General features: G+C 41.7%; 1 protein-coding gene across 2 annotated transcripts; it reads right to left on the minus strand.

Annotated features, from left to right (window-relative positions):
* Positions 1-363: 363 nt before the first annotated feature.
* On the minus strand, positions 364-15663 carry gpc2 (glypican 2). 2 transcript variants are annotated; one of them, XM_022211713.2, is made up of 11 exons: positions 15135-15663; positions 13237-13395; positions 11476-11610; positions 9965-10140; positions 9779-9859; positions 8860-9025; positions 7952-8082; positions 6625-6771; positions 4913-5049; positions 3754-3926; positions 364-2310 (listed from the first exon to the last, which is right to left on the minus strand). In XM_022211713.2, the coding sequence occupies exons 1-11, from the start codon at positions 15310-15312 to the stop codon at positions 2033-2035; spliced, it is 1761 nt and encodes a 586-aa protein (XP_022067405.1). In that variant the 5' UTR covers positions 15313-15663; the 3' UTR covers positions 364-2032. The 2 variants fall into 2 exon arrangements, with proteins under 2 accessions (XP_022067405.1, XP_051810597.1); XM_051954637.1 differs by lacking the exon at positions 15135-15663 and adding an exon at positions 14745-14895.
* Positions 15664-15960: the final 297 nt, after the last annotated feature.

A 15960-nucleotide genomic window follows, 5' to 3' on the forward strand; every position in this document is an offset into this window, starting at 1 on the left:
TGCCATTAGAAACAGTTAAAATGGATATGTTTTTGAATGAAACCCTCCTCTAGCATTTCTTTGCATTGTACAGGTGTATTAGTTCATTTTACAAGAAGTGTCATTCAAAGTGGGATTTAATAATTCCTTATTTAAGAGAAGTGTCTTTTCGCAGTATCTATACATTCTTTTATATCCTCAGTGTCCACTCTCTTCTGGGGTAAACTGACTTAGATCATCTGTTCAGAATTCATTTTGGAAAATATATTTTCTCGGAGCTGAAACTGGAGCGAGCAGCTGCCTAAGTTTAGCCTGGAACTCGAGAAACCACTCGTCCGGTTCTGTCTAAAGGTAACATCATAGAGTTCTGCAAAACACAAATGCTATCTCTCTATTGGCAGCATATTTAATACAATACACCCAAACTTTAGACATGGAGTCAATACAGGGGTTATGGCCAGGAGAGTTTCCACAAGTTCACACAGCAACTCTTTCCAGCCAACAAAAAATGGGACATAAAATGACAAATTGTTGTTTTTACACATCAGTTGAAACTGAATCATGTATTAAAGGGTTTGATGCAGATTTTGTTACCTTCAGAGAAAGCCAGGCGAGGTAATTCCAGTTTTTATGCTAAACTAATCAGCTGCTGGATGCATCGTTATATTAATTTTCCTTTAATCAATCTTCTCATCTAACTCTCTGCAGTCCTCAGCATGTGAAGCATGTTTCCCAAAATGCCTAAGTAATCCTTTAAACCCAGTCTCATCTTTCCCTCTGCATGATGACAACCCTTTTACAAGCTTGTTTTCTTTTTCTGTAACTTTTTTCTCATCTTCATCAAAATGTATTCAGCAAATGAAAGTGAAGGACAACTGTCTCCAAGTTCTTAACTTCATTTGTCTTTCTGTAACCATTCAATCATAGCTCCCATCATCTGTTGTTGCTTTTAGGAAAAGTAAGTAGAAAGAGCACAATTAAAAACATTCAACATCTTCTCAACATGACGTCAGAGCTGTAACCTGAAACCAGAACATATCATACAAACATTCACATTCACACACGATGCTCATTAACAATCTCTGGTTAAGACTAAAGACATCTGAAAAAACAACCTACTGAGAGTAATCCTTTTGCTCTTGTTGTGACAATAATATTATAAAATGATTGTTTACCAGAAGGAATTATAAATACAACTTGATTTTTTTTCTTTTTTGTAACCAGAGAAAGTTAAAGACTGAACTTCTTTTAGAAGACCCAACCCTCAACCTTTGCCTTAAAAATAACAAGTCAAACTAAATATATTACAAATAAATTAACCAGCAATATATTACATATAAGCAACCCAAATTAGCTTGAGCTTTTACATTCAAAATCAGTCCCTTGTTTGGTTTCAAGAGCCATACTTTTGCCTTTTTTTTAAAGATTTCTGAGCCAAAATAGGGAAACTCAATTAAGCGAGAATTAAATCTTACTACTTATACAAGATGAAAAATGAACATAATGAACCACATCCAAACCAAAACTGAATGAAACTAATTAACTGAATTTCATGAGACAGTCAGCCAACAAATGCACTCAGATCAAATCAACTGCTCACTGAAACAACACGGTAATTACTGGAATGACTAATCTCTACCTTGCAGACCACCAAACCATCAGCTCCATCACCCAACAAGCTGCTAATTCACTTGATGTTAAAAAAAAAACATCTGTTCCTTTGTTCCCCTCCAGACTTTCAGCACAGCACATCATTCAGCGTCAGACTCCAATGGGTCAAACATCTCACAAATGGCACTAAAAAATGGCAGTATTTATTAACTTTTGTTTGTAATTATCAATGCCTGGTGGTGTCTTCTTTTATTACTTGGGGAGTAGGAAAAATATTCACCTATTTATTTTGTGCTGTAAACAGGTTTTTGATTATTGCTAAATTAGCCTGTTTTGTTGTTTTTCTGCTGGTGTAACCAAATGGAATGGCGTTTTTTCTTCTTCATAATGTGCTTAAGACTCCAGCATGACAGAAATATTCCCTCCAGACTGTAATAACCAGCTATCTCCACATGGAGGCAACAGTGACCATGACAGGCAGAGACAACAAAGGAACCAAGGAGAAGGAGAGCAGACTGGCTGCAGATCGGACCCTTCCATGGCCGTTGTTTCTGTTCCACTTGGACCCGTTTCTGTCTCGGCTTCGAGGAGGCTTCGCGGGGTTGGATGCTGGGTTACGTGGAGGTTTGCTGTAAGGTGGAGAGTAAGGCCCATAACCTGGCCAGTCATCGTTGTACCTTTCTCCATGATCACTGCCCCCGGAACCACTGCCCTCCTCACCTAAAACAAGGAAAACATGTTCAACTGATTTATAAAGTGAAAATAACAAAATGCTAATTGATCAGCTGCAACGTTGGAGCCATCTATATACTAATGTGTGGGTTCATGTCAGGACATGAAGGTGTCCTGTGGTACCAGACACCAAGACTTTAGCTGAAGGTCCTTTAAGTTCTGTAAGTTGCTACATGAGGCCTCCATCAATCCCACTTGTTTGAAGGCTAGCTCATATTCCCCAAACCATTTCTGAACATTTTTTTGTCATGCTATCCTGCTGAAAGAGGTCAGTGCAATCGGAGAATATTGTTGCCACGAAGGGGTGTGTGTGTTCTGCAGCAATGTTTAGCTACTTGGAGTCTGTGTAGATTCTCAGTCATCCAGGAGAAATCAACTGGACTTCTCTTGTAGGTTCTTAAAGATCACCTCTCATCCAAGAGACTTCTTCAGTTCTATGGCTAGTGATCTGAACATGTGAGCTGGAGTGACTATAAATTCTGTCACTCCCACTAAAAGAACCCTCGTGGATGAGAGGTGAAACGTCTTCAAGAACCTACAAGAGAAGCCCAGCTAATATCTACTGAAGCTCCTATGATTCGGTAATTGATATGTGTCAAAGCTACATTCATGTCAATGCATAGCCCAAGGTTTCCCAGTAGACTCTTGCCTAGAGCATTCTACAGCCTCTGTTGGCTTGCTTTGTTTCCATAGTGCATCCTGCTACCATCTCCCATCCATGTAAACAACACATACACACTGAGTTATCCACATTAGGTCTAAGAAAACAAGATTAATCAGACCAGGCAACCTACTTCCATTGTTCATTTCTAAAGCCCACATGAACATTGTAGGTGCTTTTGGCGATAGACAGGATTCAGCATGGACACCGAGTAGTCTGCAGCTAGACATCCCCACCCACAGGAAGCTGTGACTCACTGTATGTTTTGACACCTTTCTCTTATTGGTATTCAGCATTCAGGTTTTCAGCAACTTGTGCTGCAGTTGCTCTTCAGTGGGATCAGACCACACGGGCCGACTTTCTCTGCTCGGATACATCAGTGAGCCTTGGGACACATGAACCTGTGTGACCAGTTCATCGGTTGTCTTTCCTTGGACCACATTTTGTAGGTACTAACCACTGCAAACTGGAACCACCCAACAAAACCTTTCTGTAGATGCTTTGACTCAGTCGTCCAGTAATACAGTGTGGGCTTTCTCTAAGTCACTCCTTGCGCTGCACATTATTCCTGTTTCCAGCACATTAGCTGTTGTCTAATTTGTCCTGTCCCTGAGAGAAAATCATTCTAATGACATTGCACCTGCGCCTATCAGTGGTTTTAATGCTGTGGCTGATTGATGTGTATTGATAAGGATCACACACTGTATGTCCCACAAAATTATTTTTTTAGATATGCACTTGTAAACATTTTGACTGTCAGGAACACTCACTGTCTACGAAGTCTGTGTCCTGTCCGCTCTGAGCATGCCTCAGTTTGTTGGTCACCACCCTCAGCTCCATGATCAGCTGCCTGGTCCGAACATCTGGACGGGCGATGTCCACCTCCACCTCAGGGTTGTTGATCTGGCTGACCAGCCCGTCCCCCGTCACATCCGGAAGGTACCTGAAAGTGCACGTATGGAGGAATTCACATGTGAAGTATATTTTCGTAGTTACTGTCATCTCTGCAATAACTGGCGGTGTTCATAAGGGGAAGCGACTTATTGTCTGCTGTTTAACCACAGAAGTATAACACAAGGGCTATAGGTTTATTAATCTCAAAGCACACAGCGATAGCTTTTGGTACTGTGAACAAATCTATATTTGTAACTGTGTGCTGTTTCTAGTTCACACTGGTTCCAGAGATAATCCAGACTGAAATATCATAACAGCAATCTGATGAATTGCCATGACATTTTGAACACACTCATGGCCCCCTGAGAAGGAATCCTAATGGCTCTGGTGATTGCCTGACTTTTCCTGTAACACCAACAGAGGGTTGGCATTTTGTCTGAGCAGCTATTGGATGGTTTTATCTGAAATTTTGCAATACTTGTAAGAGCTTCAGGTTAAAATGTTTAGTGGTTTCCTTAAAACTATAAACTATAATGGCTAAAGGACATTTTCACAACTAATTTATAAACACTACGTCTAAAAAGATGATTTGGATTAATCAATTCATTTACATCTCTCTATTCTAGCCTACTTTAGCAAAGAATACTGATGAGCAATGTGTGATATGTTATTATTTTTGGATAATTAAAGCCGTGTACAATTTGATACCAGCACATGTCTGGCTGCAGTCCCACTTTGTGATTAAAGCTGTTAAGGTGGGTGTACTTTTATATCAGTTGTTGCCAAATGCAGCTGGAACACACAGGACTTCACGGTGCCTCTAAATCTGCTCTGATACGTACACGGTGTTCGGCTGTGTCTGTGTGCATAAAAGCAAGCAGGCCCACGCAGGGAGCATGTGGGTGACTGGTGGTGGCAAAATTAAATAAACTCCGTTCCATCTGTTGCATCCTTCCACCTCTGCACGATCACTCACTCCTCCTCCGCCTATGCCGAACCCCCCTCTCTCCAGCCCTTTGCTCTGATCTTGCTCACCTCCCCCGGGTCTGCCCGTTCCAGCAGCGGTCCTCATTAGTGACGTCAGCGGCCATCTTCTCGTCGTTGCAGATGGTGTGTGGGAGGGACACCCAGAAGCCCCGCATGGGCCGCAGTCGCTCCTTCAGCTCGGTAACCTGCGTGGAGGTGGAAGGAAATTGGTTCTGACTCAGACCTGGTTTCAAAGTATCCTTGTTTGGTATGGCTGGCTGGAGGAAGCGTATGGAAGCTGTAGTGCTGATGCTGGGCAAAGTGAGAAACTGTCATGACACTGCTTCGAGGCCAGTTCCTCCATCAAATGTCTTTTCTCTCTGAGAAATAGGTATAAATAACTCCACAATTCATTTCCACCACTCTTGATTTCAAAGATTCTTCAAGCACTTCAATCTTGCAAGACCCCTCTGATAACAAGAATGCTGTTTGGGCTCTGACCTCTGCTCTTTCAGCTATTAGTTGCACGTACCAAGCTTGGACCTATTCAAGTTGTCTTTTTTCCCTCTCTTTGCTTTCTGCCAAGCTGCTATCTGAACCCTGATGGACATACAGTCCATGTTTGACATATTAAAGTCCCACTTCAGTCAAGAAACTAACCTGAACAAAAATATTTCACCTCCCTAAACCTCAAGCAGTTTCTTGCTCCTGTCCTATTTTTACTCACTGAAAAGAGCAAATTGTGGCTAGAAGTATGAAGAAATCCAAAATGTATTTTGTGCACTAAGCGACAGTCTTTAATAAATTATAGGAAATGAAACTTAAAGTGGGATTTTTGGGATTCTTTGTTTTACAAAGATGTTAAAAACCTGGAATCAACTTGTACAGCAAATGTCCACATGTGTTACCAAAAGTGCTGTCTTGGAGTCAAATAATGTGCTATTTACATTTCAGATTTGTGTCAAGTCTTGTCTCTGTTTGCTGTGTATAAACACAGCCTGCAGTTCAGCCCATTTTATCCAGAAACTCCCTGAATTTTTGTTGCAGGACTGTTGGTAGCAGCCGAGTCACTAGTTGGTTCAGGTTTGCCCTGGGAAGTGCAATTTCTTTGTTTTTTTTTTTTACAGAATGTGGTTACAATATCTAATTTATTTAGTTGAATTTTTAATAAAACATGTAGAATAAAGTGATTTTGATTAAATATTTACACTTTTCAGCTTTGAATTAGTCCATTTTCCTGATGGAACCACACAAATAGTACAATTCTGTTTGCAGTTTATGGTTAAAAGGCATAATACTAATAACATGCCTTTCAAACCCACTGGCAGGTTTGGGCGTTCACAAGGTTAAACTGATTATTTATGAACAGGGCAAAGCAGTGAAAATCAACATTTTTTTTATATCAGCAATATGTGAAACAATATGTGTTTGTTTTTATGGACCAAGGACTACAGATGGAAATTAGCATGATGCTAAATCTGGTGCAGCCATCTTTTTAATGTAACTGCACGCTGTCCTTTTTCAAATAAACAGAAAAAAAAACTCCTCATTACATTATTTGAAGTGTCACTTGTGATGAACCCGCAGATAATTATCACCCGACAGCATGAAGTGAGAGAGTTTTGCTGAACTCTTGCTTCTCTCTGTAGTGCCATTTTTAGTACAAATGCACAGAAAATGCAATTTATGCTACCAGACCAGCACCAGACAGCAAAGTTAGCTATTAGCTGGTGAACCTAGCATTGAAAGCTTAACTGACTGTTCAGCTGTTTCTTCCTCACCAGTCGGTCCAGGTTGGTGCCTGCAGCAGTGGTGGGTTTCTCTTCAGGTGTGTAGGTGCGGAACGGCCTCCTGTTGCCCCCCGACTCTTTGGGTGAACGTTTGGACCTCGCTGGAGCTGGCCGGGGGTTTCCACAACCTTGGAATACCTGCGGTAAACAACAACACCAGAGTAAACAGTGTAACAAACATTTTTTAATTTCTTTCTCATCTCAGATTTTTATTTTACCTTGACTATCCTGGTCATACAGTTTTCTGAACAGGGAATGTTTTTCATGTCTTTTTTCCACTTCCTTCATCCATTTATATGCGCGAGAATGTGTGAGAATGTAAAGAAAGTGGATATTCTTACACAGATTTCTGTAGGATTTAGGACATATCTTGCCATAAAGTGTTGTAAAAACCTTTTTTATTGCATACATTCTCAATCTGCAGTACAAGCTTCTGCCTCATTTAGCAGTAGTGTGAAACACCAACAAGGCTTAAGGTTTTGAGGCCATACAATGACCTTTGTTAATGCCATACCTCTCTCAATGAAAATCAGTAAGGTATACAAATACCTCTTTAAAAAATACATTTATAATTTCTATGGATGGCCCCTGACATCACCCCACAACCAAATGCAAAGAAGGTTTTGCTCTTTTTGAGAGAATATATGGATTTATATCATGATATTGCATTTTATGGGGAAAAAAACAAACTCAAGAGTATGTGCTGCTTTTGAAGCTACTTTAAATCAAAGCTGAGAGAGTCGGTCGAGTTTCTGAATCATAACTGAGCAACTCAAAAAACCAGAGGCTTTACTCAAAGCATTGCAACGGAACTGTAAACGTAACAATAAAATGCTGCTGAAAAGGTTCTCCAAACCTCAATAGTCAGATTTGTTAGTGAAAGGCTGCAATCACCCAAAGCTGGGCTGTAAAGCAGAAAGCTGCCTGTTCCTTAAAGCACTCCCACCACAAATCAGGAGATTTTCTGTCTCTAAGAAGATGTGGGTGTCTCTCTGGTGGATTGGCTGCTGGGATGTCTGCCATGTTTTAATCATACTGTGAGGCTGTCATGCTCTCTGTGTTATAATTCCTGTCATTTTTACTGCATGCTGTCTCATTAAGAAGATTAAAATTTAAAAAATAAAATTATAGCTTTGACTTTTAAGAGGAGATTAATGCAGACAGTAGATGGCAATTTTTATGCGCTCTCAAATATTCAGTTAAACATTTTTGATGAACAGCTCAATTGCAAAATTCAGGGAAAGCATTAAAAATGCTTCAGCATTCATTTTATTTTCCTTTTTATGTTCCCATCCTCAGCTGGTGCCATCTTTCTTACCTTACTGGAGATGCTGACACTGTTTTCCTGCATGTGCATAATGGCCTCTGACACTTTCACAGAGATGGAGTCGGCTGCCAGCTCCATGTTGAACGGCCCCTCCAACTTCTCCGACACCTGGTACAGAGCATCTGATACATGACAGAGAGGAAGAGAAGGTGGGGTGTTTTCTGTGACTCCAATAGCAAAGTTCTTGTTGTCAGGTGAAACAGGCAAAGAAAGACTCTCTGTAGGTGGCCTATTGTAGACCCTAATAAATGTCAAGACAGTGGTTCGTGGGCCTGGAATCTCTCCGTGGCTAACCAGCTGAAAGGGTCTGATTTACATCTCTTCAGGAGGTGTTCAGTAAGACGAGAAAAAAGCCCTCATCATATAAAGAGAAGTGTGAAAGAGGGAGAAGAATGGTGGTTGGAGAAAAGGGCGTATGTGGCTAGAATGGGTTTGAGTGAGGTAGACATGGATGGAGTGATGAAAGGTAAGAGGAAGCACTTCACATGAGAAGGAAAAAAATGGAAGGAATGTATGAGTTTGATGAAAGGGGAAAGGAAACACAGGGAGACACATCAATTGTGAAGGAGCAGAGAGGCATGAATGATTAATGGAGGAGGAATTCATTAGGGGAAACGGAAGTGAAAGTAAATGAGTGACAGGGGCGCAATAAAGGGATTCCAGTTTCATGTATGCTCAGTTTAATGATGCTAATAATTCAAAATGCTGTTAAAAGTAATTTGGCTGCTGACATTTTTTAGGCTGTCAGGACGTAAAATCAGTGAAAATGAATGTTTGCGGGTGCTTCAGCTGAAATACTTAAAATGCATCATGCACCTGACCCCTCACAAACATATATGAGCAACATGGCCAGACATCTTGTTCCATTTTCCCAAAGCCCACCTCTACCTCTCACCCACCAATGAAATTGTTCCATTCGGTGTCCAGGTCAGCCTGATTGGCCAAGCAGCCCTTCATCACGTTAAGGCACAGGGAGTGGCAGGGCCTCAGGGAGGGCATGCCTCGACACAGAGGGCAGTACCACTGTCTCATCAGGCCACGCACACACTCTGAATCTGCAGTCAGCTGAAAAACAAAGCAGTGGATGAGAGTCTAAATAAGTAAACATCTGAACTTCACATGTTTTCAGCTCATTTTTAAAGCTCTTTAAGCTTTTATGCTTAAAAAAATGAGCATTGAGGGCAGAAGATAATGTTGAGATATTAAAAAGTAGAAAGCAAACTGAAGACTTACCTTTTTAGTCTTGCTTTTAATTGATTTTATTGATCTGTTTTTACATTTCAGTCATTTTTATGCTTTTAGCTTTCTATTCTGAACTTCTTATTTATAACATGTCCGGTGTGTCTTTTTTGTTAGCGTTTGTCTTTCATTTACAGTATAATTATTAATGGGGGATTGAGGACATAGTTTCTGAAGTTTTTCTCCAGACTGATGGATTGATTAATTGACTGATATAAATAATCCACTGAGCGATCAGTTGATACCATAGAGACAACTAATGAGTCTGGATTCAATTGCTGCTGGTTACGAGATAATTTCCATTTGCCCCTAGGTTTTGATTTTCCATTTGAAATGCAGATAACTACACTGATAAATGGATACAGAGAACGAGGATTAATTTGCAGGGTCTCAACAGTGCTTAATGTTTTTTTGGTGTGTGGGGATATACATACATCAGTGTATAAAAGCAACTGCACCACATAAGTTGAGGATTAACGTTGATGAGGGTGCTTTATTTTACTTTTTGTACATCAAACTTGCCAGTGCGCTTTAAATGGCAGAATAATACCATCTTGGATAAAGAATGTTACCACTAACCTTTGTTGCTTTGTTCACAATATCCCGACCAGTAGCCAAACCCTGAGACAGTGCTCTGGCTGCAATAAAGGCCCTCGACACCTAAATATGAAACCAAATATAACAAAATAAGATCAGTCACAAAGTACGGCCCAGTGTCATTCCACTGAACTAGGTGCATGTAAATACTTGATTTAATGTACACACTTGCACACGGAGTTTGCGTGGCACATCTCCAAATGGCTGCAGCTGTTCAGCGTGTTTGCTGACACACTCCAGGTAGTCCTCACTGAACTGATACTGAGGGTTGACCAGAGAAAAGACCCGCTCCACCAGACGGGACCAGAAATCTGAGAGAACCTCAGTCAGACTTACACTGCCGCCTGTGGACAAAAGAGTAACTGACCGTTAGAATCCAGGTTTTCTCCTCTGAAAAAAAAAAAAAGTGTTTCTGCATTGATTTCTGAAAAGAGAAAATGTAATTAAGCGGTCAGATCATTTGTGCTTCTTACTTTTGCATTACTAGTGAAGAGTGTGAATGTAATCTGAACATTTGTCAGGGAGGAAAATTCAGAACTCTAATTTGGCAAATAACTGACCATTGTACTAAAGTTTTCTTTGCTTGGCTAAACACAGTCCAAGCTGTTTGGATAAATCTGATGGACACTGTTTCAGTCCACTGAATACACTGCTAATACTATGGGGAAATAGCCCTGTTCAACTGAATAATAAGGGAGCAGAATGAGATGTAGTTAACTATGGACACTACTCTACAAATTGTTGACAACTTCTGAAAAGATAATACCATTTTTTGGATGAACTATTCCTTTATCTGAAAATGTGCCGTCCTTGGTGCAATCAAATGAAATGAAATTGGATTAAATATAATAGCCACAGAGTACTCACGAGAAAACACAAAAACCAGAAATATAACAGAAATTGTTTGTTGCTTCTCTGATTTCCCCAATTTGTGAATTAAGCACAACACAACAATATGGCATGATATGTTGTCAAGCACCGCACTATTTTTTCCTCATTCTCTCCTTTAAATGTGTTTGGGTGCTTGTCAGTGTCTGTGCGGAGCAAGTGACTCTCCAATCTGTAGTCTACTATACAGCCTCAAATTAGCCATACATGCTGTTTGGCAGACAAAGACAGGTTGACTAAGCAGCAACAGCCCGCAGATGGACTCGCCAGCGAGCGGCTGTCATGCCAAAACAGAGTGATCCGGAACAGAAATAGAAACGGTCTGGCATCCGTGGGAATCCAATTCTCTTTCTCTTTTTTTTCCTCCAATTCTTCTTGGCATTTCGCTACTCTTCAAAAAACAATGCTGCCTCTTTGCTGCTGCCCAGAGCTGCAGCGGATTTACTACGACAGGGACACAGAGTGATACACTGAACTATCAGTGCAGTTCAGGAATTGTTGCAGACTGCTTTACGTCCTCTAACCAGGTTTTTAATCATTTCTCTGCAGTTATTCTTTGCACCTGATGGTGCTGGATTCAGGCTGAATGAATGTGTCCTGAAATTTGTTTTCCATTTTAACTGAATCCAATAAGACATGTCAGGGATTTGTTTTATTTGGATGACCACTAAAAGCACCAGGACACCCCTAATCTCTTTGTTTTACAAGGCAGATCCAACCCAGCTGGTATCGCTTCAGAAAGACCATCTGAAATACGTGGCGAGGTGGACAAAGAAGTGTTCAAAACCAACCAGAATAATATCTGCGAAGCTCCACGAACAGCTCCTGGAAGACATGCGCGTTCTGAGTGAAGAGCCGGCCGTAGGTCTTGGTAAACATCTGGTTCATGGACTTCTCTGAGAGGTCTATGAGCTCTCTGAAAAACTCTGCACAGACAGGAGAGGCAGAGATTAGACATGAGTCGGTCACCCACCTTCTATTCTTCTAATATCTCAGCCAGGTTCCTACGTAGGCGCTCCATCACCCCCCTCCCCTCGCCTGAAGATTAACAGCTCCTAAGGACAGTTACATCAGATCTGCACACTGCTAAATGAGTGTAACAACATGCACTCTATTTAAAATCCATCTTTAAGACTCATATGCAGTCTCCCACTCCTTAAGCGTCTTTACATGACTCATCACACACATTATATAAAAGTATGAGGAGGGGAAAAAAAGGTGATAGCAGTGCACTGCAGGTAGGAGGAGGAAGTGTAAATTCAGCTCTGTGCTGTGGCTGCTACAAACCTGCAGGCTTCACATGCTGAATGTAAGACGAGGGCTGAGTTCTCTCAAACACAGACAGTGATTAAAGCAGTTTAGACTCTTCTAACACGAACAGTGAGGGGCTCACAGCTACTTTCACACAGGATGCTCAGTTTACAGCCCACAGTTAGAAACACTGTGAAACAAAAAGTCTCTGGCTCACGGTCAATTCAGCCGGTCTGCAGGAGATTACAAATCAGGGCCAAAGAAATGGTTTTTAAAAATATGCATAAAATATACCCGGAAAACTATAATATTGCCATATTTGTAGATATATAGATATTGTATCTTATCCAGACAAAGAAATTATTTCTCATCTGTTCTTTGAATGTGAAAAATCCCAGAAGTATTGGACAGAACTGAGCTCTCACTTTTTTGAAGCTGCTAACTTTAAACTCGACCCTTAAAGATATTTTTTGTTAATACGATGATCCAAATGGCTCTCAGTTAATTCCTTGGTTTATATGCTAAATCACTCTACTGAAATAGCTCAGTTTACTAAACACCAAAAAGTAATAAGCAGATTGAATATGTTCTGCATGTAACCCTTTAATTACTTCTATTTGACGTTCTCTATTCTTATGTGTTACTGATGTTTACCTGGACATTTGTACATCACTATTTGGCTAATTTTTTTGGGAGATTACACACTGTTAACATGAAGTCACCAGTAAAGGTGTGATGTTTGAACAATGAGATTATTCAGTGGGGTCATAAGGGTCCAGTTAAATACAATGTTGAGTTGCATTGTGGGAGATGTAGGCTTCAGTGTGTCTGGAGCTTAGACCATACCAGAGACAAAAGTCAAGATATATTTGCTGCTATGAATGCTATTTTTATAACCAGCCCCTTGTGATTTTCCGACTTTATGAAACTGCAGTGCTGAAATTTCTGGAATTGAACTTAAAAAAACAACCATGCTGGAGTGTCTAAAATATATATTAACTGCTGCGCTTTCAGTGTCTTGAAGTCAGCCTTGTGGTTCAGATCTCTGACTCATATATTTGAGAGGAACTGTGCAGTCTGAGTTCCTAAATTAGTTTTTAATCAGCTGTCACTCAGTGCTTTTAACTCAGGAGATAGCGAGGGTGAGGCGAGGAGAAGCCGAGTGCAGTTTGTGCTCCTTTTTTCTCCTCAAATCTTCTGACTGCGACTTCAAGAAGAATAATTATTTTTTTAATCAATTTCAAACCAAATCATGTTCCCATTAAAAACGTGATTAGCGAGTGTATGCGTCAGCCTCTCACCATCAAACCTGCGGTGTCTCTGGGTGAAGGTGGTCAGGAGGAACTGGCTGTTGTCTTCGATGGCTTTGAGAAAGTCCCTCTCACTCTGAAGGGCCAGCGTCTCCTCCATCTGACTGGAGCAGCAGGTGTAGTCCTGAGGACAGAGCCGCAGGTGTTCACCTAAAACCAGGCCGGAGGAGAAATCAAGGTTAGGAGGATTGAACACACATGTAGAAACTTGTGAGGAGAAACAAGTTTTGGTTTAACCGTGGCAACATATTTTGCTTTGAATCTGCGCAGAAATCCTGGTTTTGTGAGGCTGTTTGGAATTCATTTCTGGCTAAAAGGTTATTATCAGTGCCTCAACAAAGACCGAGGCCTGTTCTCAGTCCTGTCAGGTCTATTATCAGGTCAGAGCAGATATTTTTAGTGAGAAAGTCAATTTGTCCACTCATCACTCTGTGCAGTGGGGAAATCTTATCAAAGATAACGGTGTGATAGAAAATTGTAATTTCCCTGCATGAATTATTCAGCTTCAATCTGCCTTTCTTTGTCAGCTCAGGTTGGCTCTTTGATATGTCTGAGGTAATGATATATGCAAACGACAGCCAGGAGGAGGAGGAGGGGAGTAAACACGCAGCACTCCAATGTGGGAAAGGGTTTGGATTCTTTGTTTCTGTAATTTTACATCCGATGTGAATATTGCAGCTCTTAATACGGCGCAAAGTCTCGTTCCCAACTCCACCCTGGCCGATGTTCCTCTCTGCCTCTTTTGTTCTCTCCGTGTCTCTCACTATTAGCCCTCTCTCATCCCTCTATTTCCATTTCTAAACTGCCTCCCTTCATCCTTCACTCTCCCAGCCATCTGCTCCCCTGGCCCACGGGACAGTGAGCCAAGACTCAGGCAGTGATAGCCCAACACACACACACACACACATATATATACAAAATCAATCAATCCTGCAGTTGTCTCGCACCCTGAGCTGAATTACCATGAAATAAATGTCTGCAAACATACAATTTACTCCCAATCACTTTTAATCGCATCTCCATGGCATCTCTGTCTGGGATAGCAAACACTTTTCACATTGATTTACAAGGAAATCAAGAAGCAGGCAACATATTTAGACATTTGCTGCCTTATATTCAGACATTTTAACAGTTTAACAGTCCCATCCAAAATTTACTCCCCCTCCTCCTCCTCCTCCTCATCCATCCCACCTCTTCATCAAAACTTCAAATTATCCAAAAACCCAACTGTTTGTAATCCACATGACATCTTTTCATTCTGCAGATAAGATTATCACCAGTGAGCAGAGCCTGTGGGGTATATATGCAGGGATTTAGCAGTGGGCCAGTAGGCAAAGACTAATTAGGGGCGAGGTTCTTTGTTGCACCGGTGTTGGCAATTTGCTCATCCCCTTAATCATCCTATTTGAGGCGCACAGAGGGGTGGAGGGGGCGGGTGTAATTTGTTTTAAACCACACTGCATTGTTTCTCTGGAGGAAAAAGAAGAAAAAAAACTCACCATGATGCTCCTCTACAGTCTCTCCGGGGCGTTTTAGTGAGTTTAGAGACGCATTGTACTTTCTCGTATCACTTTCCTGCAGTGGTTTGTTGCTGTGAGATAAACCTGCCATGTTGCTGTAATGTTCCCATAAAGATTTATTGCGCGGGGCTTGATGAGCAGTGAGTTTACACTGACCCTAATGTGCGTAACGTTATTTTTATCCCTGCTGAGGCCAACTGGAGCATGCTGACGCGCCTGCATTTGTGCTGCGACACCTAATCCTGAGTTTTATTCTGAAAATAGCTGTGGATTTCATAACACGGCGGTGGGACTGTTCTGCAGGACTCCCCAAAATGCTGTGTGATGCTTTAATTTATCCCCGCCGCGGGCTATATGTAAAGGTCTTACCGGAGATTTGAGTCAGCGGAGCGGTGCCGGTGCTGTAGCCCTTCTCCGAGTACACCTGCCGGGTGTCAGAGCAGCTCCTCCCCGCGGCAGCAGCGGGACTCCGGGTCCCCGACAGGGCAGCGACCGCGCAGAGCAGCACCAGCAGCCGGTACCTGGAGAAAGACAGCCGGGCATCCATCCTCACCGCAGAAGTCAGAAAGCAGTGAAAGAGGTGGTGGGTGGCTTCGGATAAAATCAGACTGGGTGCAGCAGCTTGGAAAGGAATTTAGGACTGGCCGGTTTAAGGTGCGCGCAAAAGTGGAGAAAGAGTAACAGGATCCCAAATCATCAGTCGTTGGAAACAGTCATAGTTTTCCAGTTTGGTGCAGTGAGCATCCAGGAAGGGTTTCTACATCACACACATGCTTCCATCGGCCGCGTCCACTTAGTCTGTCCTTCCTGGGAGACCCGCTGCTGTGCGTAAACAGAAAGGGAGTGTGAAAGAGGCACTCCCGGCCCTCAGCATCATCCGACACTCCGACTGCGTCAAACTCACGGCACGTAGCCATGGTGACACCGGAGCAGTGCTGGGTTCAAAATAAAAGACATCCAGACGCGTTATTTGTACCGCAATAAGACCGTTCAAAGATCCCCAAGGGAAACCTTTAGGGAACGTTCTCCGGTGGTTTGGGTTTGTGAAATTATTTTTACAAGAAACTGCATTTTGTTGTAAACACAGCCCTGGAAAAGAAGAAACCTTCAGGGAATGTTCCAGGAACCTTCAAGGAACATTCACAGCTTCCTGGGTTGAGATGTTTACCAAACACAAGGACATATACTGAACACA

Source organism: Acanthochromis polyacanthus, chromosome 10, assembly GCF_021347895.1.
Source record: "Acanthochromis polyacanthus isolate Apoly-LR-REF ecotype Palm Island chromosome 10, KAUST_Apoly_ChrSc, whole genome shotgun sequence".
In the NCBI taxonomy this organism is placed as follows: Eukaryota; Metazoa; Chordata; class Actinopteri; family Pomacentridae; genus Acanthochromis; species Acanthochromis polyacanthus.

What these genes read in the sequence shown, in the direction of transcription:
- gpc2 (XM_022211713.2), bottom strand. Translation starts at nt 15,312, where the DNA reads ATGGATGCCCGGCTGTCTTTCTCCAGGTACCGGCTGCTGGTGCTGCTC. An exon ending in TCCGCTGACTCAAATCTCCG is followed by an intron (nt 13,396 to 15,134) that starts GTAAGACCTTTA and finishes GCCTGGTTTTAG; the next exon opens with GTGAACACCTGCGGCTCTGT. An exon ending in GCACCAACCTGGACCGACTG is followed by an intron (nt 5,050 to 6,624) that starts GTGAGGAAGAAA and finishes ACCTCCACGCAG; the next exon opens with GTTACCGAGCTGAAGGAGCG.